Source organism: Lissotriton vulgaris, chromosome 3_1 (genome assembly GCF_964263255.1).
Source record: "Lissotriton vulgaris chromosome 3_1, aLisVul1.2, whole genome shotgun sequence".
Taxonomy (NCBI): Eukaryota; Metazoa; Chordata; class Amphibia; order Caudata; family Salamandridae; genus Lissotriton; species Lissotriton vulgaris.
The window spans coordinates 1,408,623,979-1,408,636,146 of record NC_141689.1 but is presented as its reverse complement, the minus strand read 5'-3'; the positions used below and the strand labels follow the sequence as shown (position 1 = coordinate 1,408,636,146).

General features: G+C 41.8%; 1 protein-coding gene across 1 annotated transcript in view; it reads right to left on the bottom strand.

Annotated features, from left to right (window-relative positions):
• The window catches only part of CDS1 (CDP-diacylglycerol synthase 1), a 955,907-nt gene that overhangs the window by 109,182 nt on the left and 834,557 nt on the right, over positions 1 to 12,168 (bottom strand). Inside the window, exons 10-11 of the mRNA XM_086961872.1 lie at positions 8,678 to 8,830; positions 6,990 to 7,109 (exon numbers count right to left, since the gene is read on the bottom strand). Coding sequence (XP_086817998.1) covers positions 6,990 to 7,109; positions 8,678 to 8,830 — 273 coding nt within the window. The remainder of the gene's footprint in view (positions 1 to 6,989; positions 7,110 to 8,677; positions 8,831 to 12,168) is intronic.

The window sequence follows — 12,168 nt, the reverse complement described above, 5'->3', positions numbered from 1 at the left end:
GCACAGTAGTGAAAGGTGGGATAATAGAATTGAAAACAGGCTTACCATATTGGAATGGTGTAACACTGCTTGTCCCAAAGCCGCATCACTGTGCTCTGATGATTCCAGGCAGTAATGTTGCTTGAACGTATATGTCTGTTTTTCCATGTGACCGCTTGACATATTCCATCCAGAGCCACACCAGCAAACTGAGTGGTTGTAGTGGAAACCACCCGGGTAGAATGCGCTTGGATTTTGTCTGCAAAGGGTCTTCCAGCTTTGCAGGGACCGAGCTGGGCAGCCGCTGAAATCCATTGACCTATAGTTGGCTTGAAAACTGGTAAACCCTTAAGTTGAGCCACATATGCTACTAACAGTTGGTCTGTCTTCCTGAAGTGTTTAGTGCGATGCAGATAGAATTTCAATAATCTTTTAACGATTAATGTATGCAATGATCTTTCAACTGCTGTTTGTGGATTCGGAAAGAAGGGCCTCATGACAATAGGTTTGTTTAGATGAAAATCTAAACGGAACTTTGGGAATGAATCTGGGATTGGATCTGAGAACCATACAAGTGTCCTTGAACTGTAGGAAAGGCACTTTAAATGTGAAGGCTTGCATTTCGCTCACCCTCCTTGCTGATGTAAAGGACAACAACAATACCAATTTCCACATCTCTGCTTTGTGGATGGGTTTGAATGGTGTCTTCATCAGTTGTGCAAACACTGTTGAGCTGCTAAGATGGGGGGGGGGTGCCTTAATTAGAGGAAAGACGCTGAACAGGCCTTTAACCACATGGCTGCTGGCAGTTTTCCCGTCCTGGGCTGAAAAATTCAGGATGCCATTTATTCATGACGAGCTCAGCTCGTCATCAGCACACGACACCCGTGGGTGATGACGAGCTCGTCATCAGCATCGAAAGGGTTAAGAAACTATTTAATCACCCTATTAGACCACAAGGACAGTGAACCAGTGGAATGTCTGTATCTTTTAAAGTGCTACTAATGCACAGCGGAGCTGCCCAGGGGAAAGGGAGTTAATTGTTGGGAAATTGTGGGGGTCAATGTCCAAAAGACATCAAATACACAGATATCTCATACACCGGGATGTACAGGTAGCAGTGCTCCAGGAAACACACCTAACCCTGGAAGAGAGCACACGACTTAGACGCAGATGGTGGGGACACTTGTACACTATCCCATACTCTGCATTTTCTAGGGGAGCCCTTATATGAATTAGAGCAGGTGCCCTCATTGAAGTGAGTAAGGTCCTCACAGATCCAGAGGGTAGATATGTCCTGCTCCAGGGGAGGATAATGGGTAGGAACTCACACTCTGGAGCATTTATGCACCAAACCACGATCAGATTCAGTTTTTTCACGGCCTATCAAAAGACCTCTCTGAGCTGGACACCTCCAGTGTAATGTTGGGGTGGTGGGTTTAAGTGTGTGTCTGATTTAGGGATGGTTAGATCGATCCCACCGCTTAATATTACCCCAGTAAAGGGAGCAGCTACGTCAGCAAGCAAGATGGCTGCTTAGGCTCCCGGCTCCGTGGACCCTCGTAACCCGCCACAATATCCTGCATGTTATCCTGACTTAACGCCTAGTCTCTGTGTGCATGAACTGTCCCGCACTCCGATGGTGAAATCCGGAAACTTTTATCAGCTTGTTTGACGGAGTTACATCGAGTGTAAGTTTGCAGCCTGCTCCAGCGGTGAAGCCGGGGCCTGGAGTACTTTCACAGCCGAGCTGTAGTGCAATAACATCGGCCAGGAGACTCAGGCTGGGCCCGGTCGACCGGAGTGGAGGCTTTGTTTCAGCCCGGATTTGGTGGCGATCGTCTTCATTGCTCAGTATCAACGGAGAAGTGAGTCTGCGTGCTGCTGGCAGCGGGTGGGGGCCCCCCGTCCCGCGGCCCCGGTTTGCTCCCGCCGGGGTTCGATGGTTCGGGGTCAACGGCCCGCGGCCTTAACTGGGTTGACCGTGGTTGCGAACAAAGACTGGTCACCATTCGCAATTGCACGCTCGAGATCCTGCCTATCCCCCCCCCGTGGGTGCCGGAATCACCCGGGGAGGTGATAATGATTGATACCGAACACGAGATTATGGATCGAACGGTGCATGAACCATCGCTGCGGTTAATACTGGCAGAACTTTGGGCATTCCGCTCACATGTGGATACTTTGCTGAGCGAGTTGGACTCGCGCCTATCTGAAATTCTCCTGGTGGAACCGGGCCCGGCCTTATTGTTGAAACGGGATTCTGTAGCCATTCAAAACGCGGCCATTTTGACTCCGTGCGAGGACCCCGTGAAGAAACGAGTAATGGAATCATTGGATGGTGCCCTGGTAGACGGTGTTCCCGAGGATGGCATGGTATTGCTGAACTTTTCATTATTGCCGGCTTTGGAGATATCGTCAGGCGTTCCCCTCCCGGAGACTTTTGTCTGTGACTTTCCATCTTTTTTGTGGTCATCTTCTCCTTTCCTGGCGACGCTACGACTCCTGTTCAAGACACATTGGGACTGTTCAACTCGGAGGGAGAGTTCGTCTGCATCTACGGTTCTTGAGGACTCACTGCCTGCTGGTAGCCATGGGCCGATTTCTGCTGACTCTTCTCTTCTCTATTGCTTCTTGTGTGCCTCTGGGTCTCGCTGGAAGGGGTTCGTGTTTTTGTTCGGAAGGGCCAAGGTTAAGATCGGCTGGATCGGGATGGGTTGGCATGGCTTTTATAAGTGTTGGACCTGCAACTGTTTGCTCTAAGAGGCTGGGCGGTGACTCACGGTACCCTCTAATTTCTCTACATTGCTGTCATAAGGTTACCTTTTACTGATAGGGGGTGGCTGTTTCAGGCGGGGGTTTAAAGGGGCTGGGAGCCCACATGGATAGGCCTTCCTCCGCTCTTCTTTTTCCTACCTTTGGGGTTTTAGTTGTTAGGGACAACAGGCACGCTGCTAGTGGGGTTAGGCTGCAGCCATTTGCAAGGGTGAAGGGTGGGGGGCTGAAGGTTTTTTGTTTGCCCTTTTTATTTTCCATGGGCTTCCTTCTTTCTCTTTCTTTTTGTAGGGTCAGTATAACTACGAATCATTTGGATTCTTATCGTTTGCTTGTACTTCGTGCTTTCGCTTTCATGATATCATGATTTGTGGGTGGGCAGGCCTTGAGTATTGGCGCAACATGGAAATGTATATTGTGTGTTCTTTTGTATCGACCTATATGCTCTGGCGCCAAATTTCCATTATAGTGGTCATTACATGTATGTCCTGTTTTTTACCCTGCCCCCGCTTCTTCCGTTTGATTGTATGGCACCTGATCCTCGCTTATATAATATAAAATGAAACCTCTGTCCTATCCTGAACTCTGACTATGCATTCCGATACAAGCTTTACTCTGAATCGCTGCCGGACCTTTGGGTTGTCGGCTGATGAGCTGTGTCGTACTGTGATATTAACAAATTTTAATTTGTCTAGCGGCCGGCCCCCGCGGTTGTAGGCCCATGATTGTATTTCTACTGAATGCTAAAATAAAGGTTTAAAAAAAAATATATATATATAATATATATATATATATATATATATCTTTTTTTTACCCCAGTAGCTAAGGTGACCAAGGGTTTCCGGGAGTGGCTAAAGGGTTGGAATATGGGGGATATTTGGAGATAACATGGAACAGAGAGAGGTTACGCTTACTACTCCCCGCTGTATAAGTTACATACCAGGCTTTGATATGTATGTTTGATATTTGGGGCGTACTATATTGGACCAGAACCCCCTATTGTGTTTTCGCCCATTACCGGAGCCCACGCTGACTCCTGTAGAGAAGAGGCAAACTCGTAGGTAGGGTTCTTAGGATTTATTCAATACAGTCCCACACACGAGTGTGGCGTACCAGTCAGGGAGAACAGTCTGTGATGACAGTTGGGAGTTGGGCAGTACAAAAGATGGGAAGGTGGAATGTTGAGGGACCCAATGGGAGGGGGAGAAGAACAAAGGGTGCTCGCCCAGGAGAGCTCGTGGGCATCAGATGTCATGCGCTGAATGCAGCTCGTGCACATTGCATTACAACACATCTTCCTCTCTCGAATGTTTAAAAAAAACAACTATGCATTCAACACTTAATACGTTCTGAATGTATTACTGTGCACAGTTACTCGCAAACAAAATCGTCATAACATTTAGGTTTGTTGATGGTTCTGCCAAACCTTCCCTTGACCCTGTGAGGGTCAGACACACATTCTGTGTCGGAGTGGGAATCGTTACATGTTCTACCAAACCTTCCACTTAAACATTGACTGTCAGTCGTGACTTCAAAGTCAGAATGTGAATCACCATTGCAACTCCGAGTGGGCATCGGTGTGCGAGGACTGACATCAACAAACTGGTCTGATGTGTGACAATCCGTGGAGTCAGTGTTGGGTGGGTGATCATGAGCAAACTCATTTCTGGGCATGGAACCATGGTCATTTTTTGTTTCGTCGTATTAGATTGCTGGTTCTATTGTGCTGAAATTGATTTGGTTCTTTGGCTTCAAGATGACATCTGGCCAACCTGTTCATATTATAATTTACACAGAAAGTATCCAGGAGTCAAAAACTAATTTTAATCACAAACTACCATTGACATAACAAGAAGAGGGATTGTGAACTAAATTATTCCGTGACACCACGTGATACCATATAACCAAATTCACGTGAGACACATACCCAAGGTGAGAATTTTCCCATTAGTTGTCAATCTGTTCCGCCACTTTTACATCATATGGGTTCTCCTTACCCAGGAGTTAGTGTGCACACAGTCACAAAAGTTGGAAAAAGGACTACGAGAGTAAGAAGAACCTGCGTTTTTATCTAATGAATGGTGTCAGTGTGGTATGACAACTGAAAAAAGCAGTGAAAGTGAGTGATTAGTGAAAGGATAAAATTAGGTAAGACGGAGTAGAAGTAGAACCTTTAATGTTTTCTCTCAGCTCCCCAAACATAAAAACAATAGTTAATATACTTCCTTGTGAGGCAATCGCTTCTCCATTTCTATTTCAGAGGAGAGTAGTGATGACTGTGTAGAAACGGCGTAGAAAGTCCATTGGCTGTAGTTTGGACTATACAAAATGACTAGGATAGTCATAGGTGTGGAAGTTTTTTCTACTGTAGCTTTGGCTACTTTACTTCCTCGTTTGTTTTTATTGGTATTTACTATATATTTATGGCATATTATTGCTTTTTTATGTACCGTGGGACTCCCACTCCGACGACAGGGAATGATTCAGGCATGTGAATCCATGAAAGACACCCCTAATACTGGAGAACTATGGGTTCACTAACTGGCTCAATGTATTTAATTTTTGGGATGTGGTTGGTGATATTCCTGCTGACAGTAACCCTCAGTCATCCTTACCATCTTGATAGTTCACATTAAGCTGTGAGGGACTGTGAGCAGGACCAAACACCCCATCATCATCAGATTCCTCCAGAAAGGTTGAAGGTGGTAATGGTGAAACCACTGCCGGATTCTGGAAAAAATGCCTCATCAACGATGTCGTCGATGAGAATGTCGTCAATAGATATGCAGGCATTATTTGCAACGTTGATGGTCGTTTATGACCAGGCATGGGGTACAGTGTTGTCAGCTTTGTCGACAGCAGCGGTGCCGGAGTCATCAACGAGGACATAATAGGAGCAGAAGAAATCGCAGTCACTATCGTTGATGATGCCAAAATGGCCATCGTTCACGACGAAGAGGAGGTCATCAAGGGAACCAACGTCATTGACGAGGACGCCAACAAAGAAGTCGTCGATCGAGTCGTTGTTGACAACGTACAGGCCTTGGTCGTCACTGGCAGGGTCATCGGCGGCGGGACAGTCGTCGACAGCGTAGTTGTATCCGTTGTTGACGATAAGGTAGGTGAAATGATCTCAGATGGTTATTTCTCTGTCGACGGGGACACACATGATAACGCTGTCGAAGATATAAGCCTTCTAGAGACTGTAATCTTCATAGAGGGTCTGAAGATTGTTTGCCATGTTTCTGTGATGAATGGCTTTTCTCCTCTGTAGAAAATGAATGCTTTTCTTTTATTGAGGTGCTTGCATCTTCCTGATGAGACCTTTTTGAAATCTCTTTCTTGGAAACTTCAGGAGATTCATGGCATCTTTCTCTCCTTTTAGATGTTTCCAGAGAGGTCTGAGAGGTAGCGCTCTGCTCATCCTCAGAGAAGACATCAGATTTGTTCTTAAGTCTCTGAAGCCAAATCAACAACCTACCCTCTCTGTCTTTAAGGGTTTTGGTTGAAAAAGTCCTACAAATTTTGCAGTCATTTACCTTATGTTGAGGGTAGAGACAGTATGTACAGTTCTTAGGAGGATCCTCAGCATGCAGCTTCTTTTTTCCGCATGTTCCACACGACCTGAAGAAACATTTATTTGAAGAATCCAACATTTTGAGAATAAATCTTGAAAAAGAAGAAGAAACTGAACAGAGCTCATGGAGACTCCCTTTCACACGAGGTGTGGTTGAAAAGCTGAGGAACCTAGCCTCTCTAGGGATTGCTATAGATGGTGCCATTGCCTGATTGGCTGCTACTCAAGTTTGGTTCTTTTTTACAAAAGAAAATGGATAGGCTACTGCAGTGACTCTTCATTGCATTGTAGCCTATTGTAATATTTATCTACTGCTTTTATATGTATACCGTGGGACTCCTACTGTGACGACAGGGACGATTCAAGCATGTGAATATATGAAAGATCCAATACTGGAGATTGCTTTATCCTACAGTAAAGATTTTGCATCAAACACTGCCTGTGTATTGAAGGAAAATGTGAATCTTCTCTAAAGAAAATATACAAAGGGTTCACTGCATTATCTTTGTGCTGTTATTTCAGGTGAACAGTCTTACTAAGAATCTCTATGCTTTTTTGATTGAAGTCAGGGAAACGTATGAGACCCGCTGCAGGAGTCTTATGAATAGGGAAAGCAATCTCTGATAGAGGTAAATAGGTGAACATGGACTAACCGTACCTTAATTTTAAAAGCCCTTTTGAATCCGCTGGCAAAGAAACCTCCAAATGGCCCAATCAAAGATGCAAATGTTGAGAGGGCAATACTGTGTACTTGAAATGGATATAGATTCACAGTTTTCTGCAAGAAAAAAAATATTTGAAGTAAATAAGTCATTTTGTGCAGTATCGTTTCACAAAGTTCTAAGAAATATTGTATTTCTTTAATCTAAAGACTTCAGAGGAAAGGTACCCTTAGTGTTTGTTTATTACTAACTCCTAGGTTCTTTACGTCGCCTTATAGACACAACATGTATCTCTTACTATATCTATTGGCTAACTGGGGGAATCTGAACAAAGGGTTCAAGGGGGTTCAAGGGGTAACAAGGCGAAAGGGCATATTACTGGACTTCTCTAGCCTCTCTGGAGTTTTGGGCACCCGATGTAAGGCACACGCCTAAGAGTGGTTGACGCAACAAGCAGGGAAAGGAGGAAAGGACACAAAGCAAGCAGGAGTAGAATGTGGGTAAGACAGGATTGCTTTGTTGTTTCAATTAGGGCGGATTTGAAGGGTTGAAGGAAGGGCACGCTCCAGGTGGAAAAGAGGTTGGATCACAGTGGGGGTTCTGGCCCCCCCTAAAGGGCCAATTAAAGCTGAAGCATTAAATTGCCACCACAAGACCACTAAGAATCCCATAACCAGAGGTACTGCAATACTGATGTAATGGAGGATGACCACCTGCAACAGTCTGGGAGCTAGGCCTAGCTGAGCACAGAGAGCTAGGAAATACTTTCATAGAATTTGAATGTAGAGACAAAAAAAAAAGAAATTTACCGAGTACAATTATGGGCATGAATTAAAACTGAACTGAAAAGTGAAGGAAATGTTAAAGTTATAGTAAGTACTGCAATCCACAACTTGCAAAACAACCATGCAAAACATAACTCACATACCAAATGCAATGATTATGACTTCACAATACACACTACATAATCAAACCAGAGATACAAATAGGTGAGCTGTTAAAACTATACAGAAATACTCTTACTCAATTTTCTTCTTGGACGTCCTGATAGGATTAAAATCAAATGCATATTATATAAGAGAGATACTAATTACCATATCGTCCTATGCTACCGTAAACATGTTTGGCAGACTTGAAATTGTCCTGCGAGTCAGCAGCCTTTGTCAAGACGTGAAGTTTCATGTTCTAACCTGCAGGACCGTATTATTAGATGCTACTCTATCCTATACAGGATAAACAGTGACCTATTTGCGTTTTATACCCTATGAGCACATCACAGGCTTTTACAATCCTATTTTTATCTCTGGTTTGCACACTCCACACTTCAAAAAACCCTCACTCTCACTTACAGTGGTAGAGCCCACTTCGGACTCAGAAAGGTTTAGAGTGTGGGAAGCCCGATGATGAAGCATGACACATTTGTATGTGGGTGAGGGTCTTGCAATTCCCAGAGATCGTTTTGTCTGAGGTGAGCGAAGAAGAGACCAACATAAAGGAAGCTTGATCTTTTTGATGTGTGTGATGTACTTTGTCCATTAGACAATGTGAAATTTACGCAGTTTCGACTGGTTAGGCATGGTTGATGTTACTGGTAAAGGTTGCTTTGCTGTTACCAGTCTTCCCTACCAAAAAGTTATGTATTACAGTTGTTTTTTTGTGTATAAAGCAAGGCATCCAATCTTACCCATCCCAAGATCGTCTGGAGCAGCGGTGGCAAGGAGTATTTCTGCAGTTGAAAGATTTCAGACGGTTCACAGTCTGCTGAAAATCTGTTGGTCTCACTTCTGTAGTCCACGGGGCACACACAGTATTGATACTGTGAAAAAACGTAGGCAAACTGGAAAACAAAGACTCAACGTTCAAGACTGCGAGCTAAGAAGTCTCACTACAGATGAACACATTCCGGTTTGCTTCGGTAGAGCACTACTACTTTAGATTTTGGCTTTTTAGATATGGGGGAGAAGTTAAAGCGTACACTACAGAGAAAGGCAAAACCTATCAGTTTTAGAACTATTTCAGCAAGTACACTTTCCATAAAACACACAATAAAAACATATCAGCACACCAAAAATGATGAAAATCTAGCACAGTATCAGAAACCTCATAACGTACAGAGTGAACTGATTAATATGAATAGCCTCAAATAATAAAGTGCAAATGCATTCTTATTCAATGCCCTTTTAAACTTAGAAAGTCATAAGAAACCGAATTAATCTAAATAGTATTATATAAGAGTCCTTTCTGTACAACCTACTTCGTAAAGTCCAGACTCAAATCAAAGCAATATTTATGCCTAGGCTTGCCTTGACTATAAAGTTTACAGTACTGAATACATAGGATGTAGTTGTTTATTTTTTACACAGGAAAATTGCCTCGCTTCGTCTCTACTCGTGGGCAGCCCTTTTCATTTTATTAATAAAAATGTCAAAACCATAAGAGAAAATTGTCAAAGCCAATAGGTTGACAGCCAATGCCGGACCTACTGGCTTTCCCAATGCTTGTTAACGATATTCACTAATATAGCAGAGTTTCAAGAAGGTACAACGGCTCCTGTAGTAGGTATCTTATCAAACAGAGGAGGAATCTATATTTATGTCAAATTTGAAAGAAAAAAAATCAAGAGGTAGGAAATGTGGACACGGACCCTTTCACTTTTATTGGTACTTCACAGCACTTTATTTTTTTAACTGACATTTGTGCCTTAAGACTTGACTGCTTTTTTGGTCTTCCACTTCCCAAACGAAACATGGGCTCTTATTCCCATAGAATCCGGAAAAATGGATAAACCATTCTGCCTCACTAAAAGGACATTCTGGAACGTTTTTTTAGCTATCTAATAAATATTCTGTTTAAAACCATAAACCATTCCAGTCCTAACTGGTTATACGATTTTAGAGGTTTCGATTTTGTTTTTTATCTTCAAGGGAAACCTCTTAAAGGAGGTCTTACATTGTGTTAAATTTAGAGACAGATTACATTATTTATTCTTGGTTGCCAATTGTAATCTGCACTTGACATCACGACATTCAGTATCAAACCAGATTGAATTCATTGCCCAAAAAGGTTCGTCTTTGAGAGTTTCATATCTAATTAATATAACATTTTAGAAAATAACTCTTTACCTCACAGGATTATCACTTGGAATATTATTTTATTCTAAGAAAGAGTAGAATCTATAATTGCTGGAAATCTGATGAAAATAGCATCATCAACTCCACTTTACAACGTATCTACCTTTTCTTTCAGTAGAATCCATTATCAATGTGTGCTGCATGGCTGATACACGAGAGGGGTGTAGGAAAATGAGACAGGACTTGAAAACTGGACGTTTAGAACCTGTGCCCACAGGGTATAATTATGTATACAGGCAGTTAAAATGTCACTGGTATAAATCATTCGTCTTTCAGGGAAACTAAGGAAGTTGCACAACGATTGATGCATGAATGGAATAGACCAGCAATTCTTAACCTGATGTTCACAATGCCTACTCAGGAGCCCCATGACAGTTTAAAAAAAAAAAAGATTATAATGTAGTTATACATAAAACAGAAATCTAGCTTTCAAAACCCTTTGTAAATATGGAGGAATTTAAATTTGGAGACTAAAAATTAAGTTGCCATCCTAATATTTATTTGTGGGAGCAGCGCCAGAACCAGAAACAAAATCTAGTATGAACTGGTGGCCACAATTGAAGCACTGGTATGCGCCAACAAAAAGAGCATGAATTTGGAGCAAAAAAGGCAAAGTGATATGTTAGACTTTCGTTTTTTTATTCTTAAATGAAAATACATTCTGAAAAGCTCCAATGTTCCCCAATGAATCTATTTTTTAAATTATTTTTGTATCATTTGGTTTCTGTGAATTAAAAAGAAAATAGTTTGTGTATCCGTTTGCTGTATTCTGATTTCTGTACTTATGTGCTTTGTTTTGAGCTTCAACTTGTAGAAATTGCTTAGGTCGGAGTAGTCACAGTCTTCCAGGAGTGATTGATTGGGTGAGTCCACAGAAGTTAAAAAGTGGACTGGACAAATGCCCTCCTAAAGGAAATAAACCAGTTCCAAGAGTACCACAGCTGAAAGCAAAGCTCTCAATACGACTCAAGGGTTGGGTGAGGTTCGTCTTAAAAGTACCATTAAATATACTGTCCACAGAAAGGTTAGTGAATGTGTAACCTCCAAGCAGAGATGGTGGGATCAGAAGAAGAATACAAATTGAAATGCTGGTAGTGAAAATCAAACTGCAGAATTTACTCATCGAGGTAAAGCACTTTGTGAGATCTGTGTACTAAACATACATTTCTCTCACTCTCTCTTTCTCTTGAATATCATCTATTTACTTTACCGCTGTAGTCCATAAATAAATTGTAAATCCAATAAATTATCATTTATTGGTTTTCCTATTGGTGATCTGCGCTTCTGGAATGCTCTAAATCCTCTTCTAGTTCTTCACATCCCACTTTCATTATTAGTTATTTAAGAGTTAAAATTTCCCACGATTAGAAGAACTGGAGCTTACCTAAAATGCAACTGTATCCCAGAAACGAATGGCCACTGCTCGCTAATATATAACATGCATTTGCAATGCAATAAGTCTCGCATTAGGAAAGTTTAAGCTATTGGTATTGTAAATGAATTTTTTTTTATTTATGTTTAGTTTTTGAAAATATCGAAATTAATAGCTTTGTCATTTACAATGGCAATAGTTATAACTTTCGCAAATGTGACACCTATAGCAATTGAAATGCAATATGAGTTGTATTTACTAGACTTACATGTATTGATATTACAAATAACAATGGCTTTACATTTTTTTCAATAATTAATACTTAAACAAAAGTTATTGTAATTCATAATAGCAATAGCTTAAAGTTTTGTAAATAAATTTTGTGAAGATTATGTTCAGTGCATTTTATTGTGACGAAAATCCAATAACAGAAGTGAAATAATAACATCTTTTTGTTACATTTGTAATAAAGCTTGAAACATCGAGAGAAAATATTTTTTGAATGGTTGCACTGATTGATGCTGTGGTGGCGCTGAGTGATGGTGAATGACTGATGCTGTGGCATTCAGTGTTGCTGTGGTAGCGCATAGTGATGTTGTGGTGCCCCTGAGTGATGCTGTGGAGGTGCAGAGTGATGCTGTATGCTATGCTATGTTTTGTTATGCTATGCTA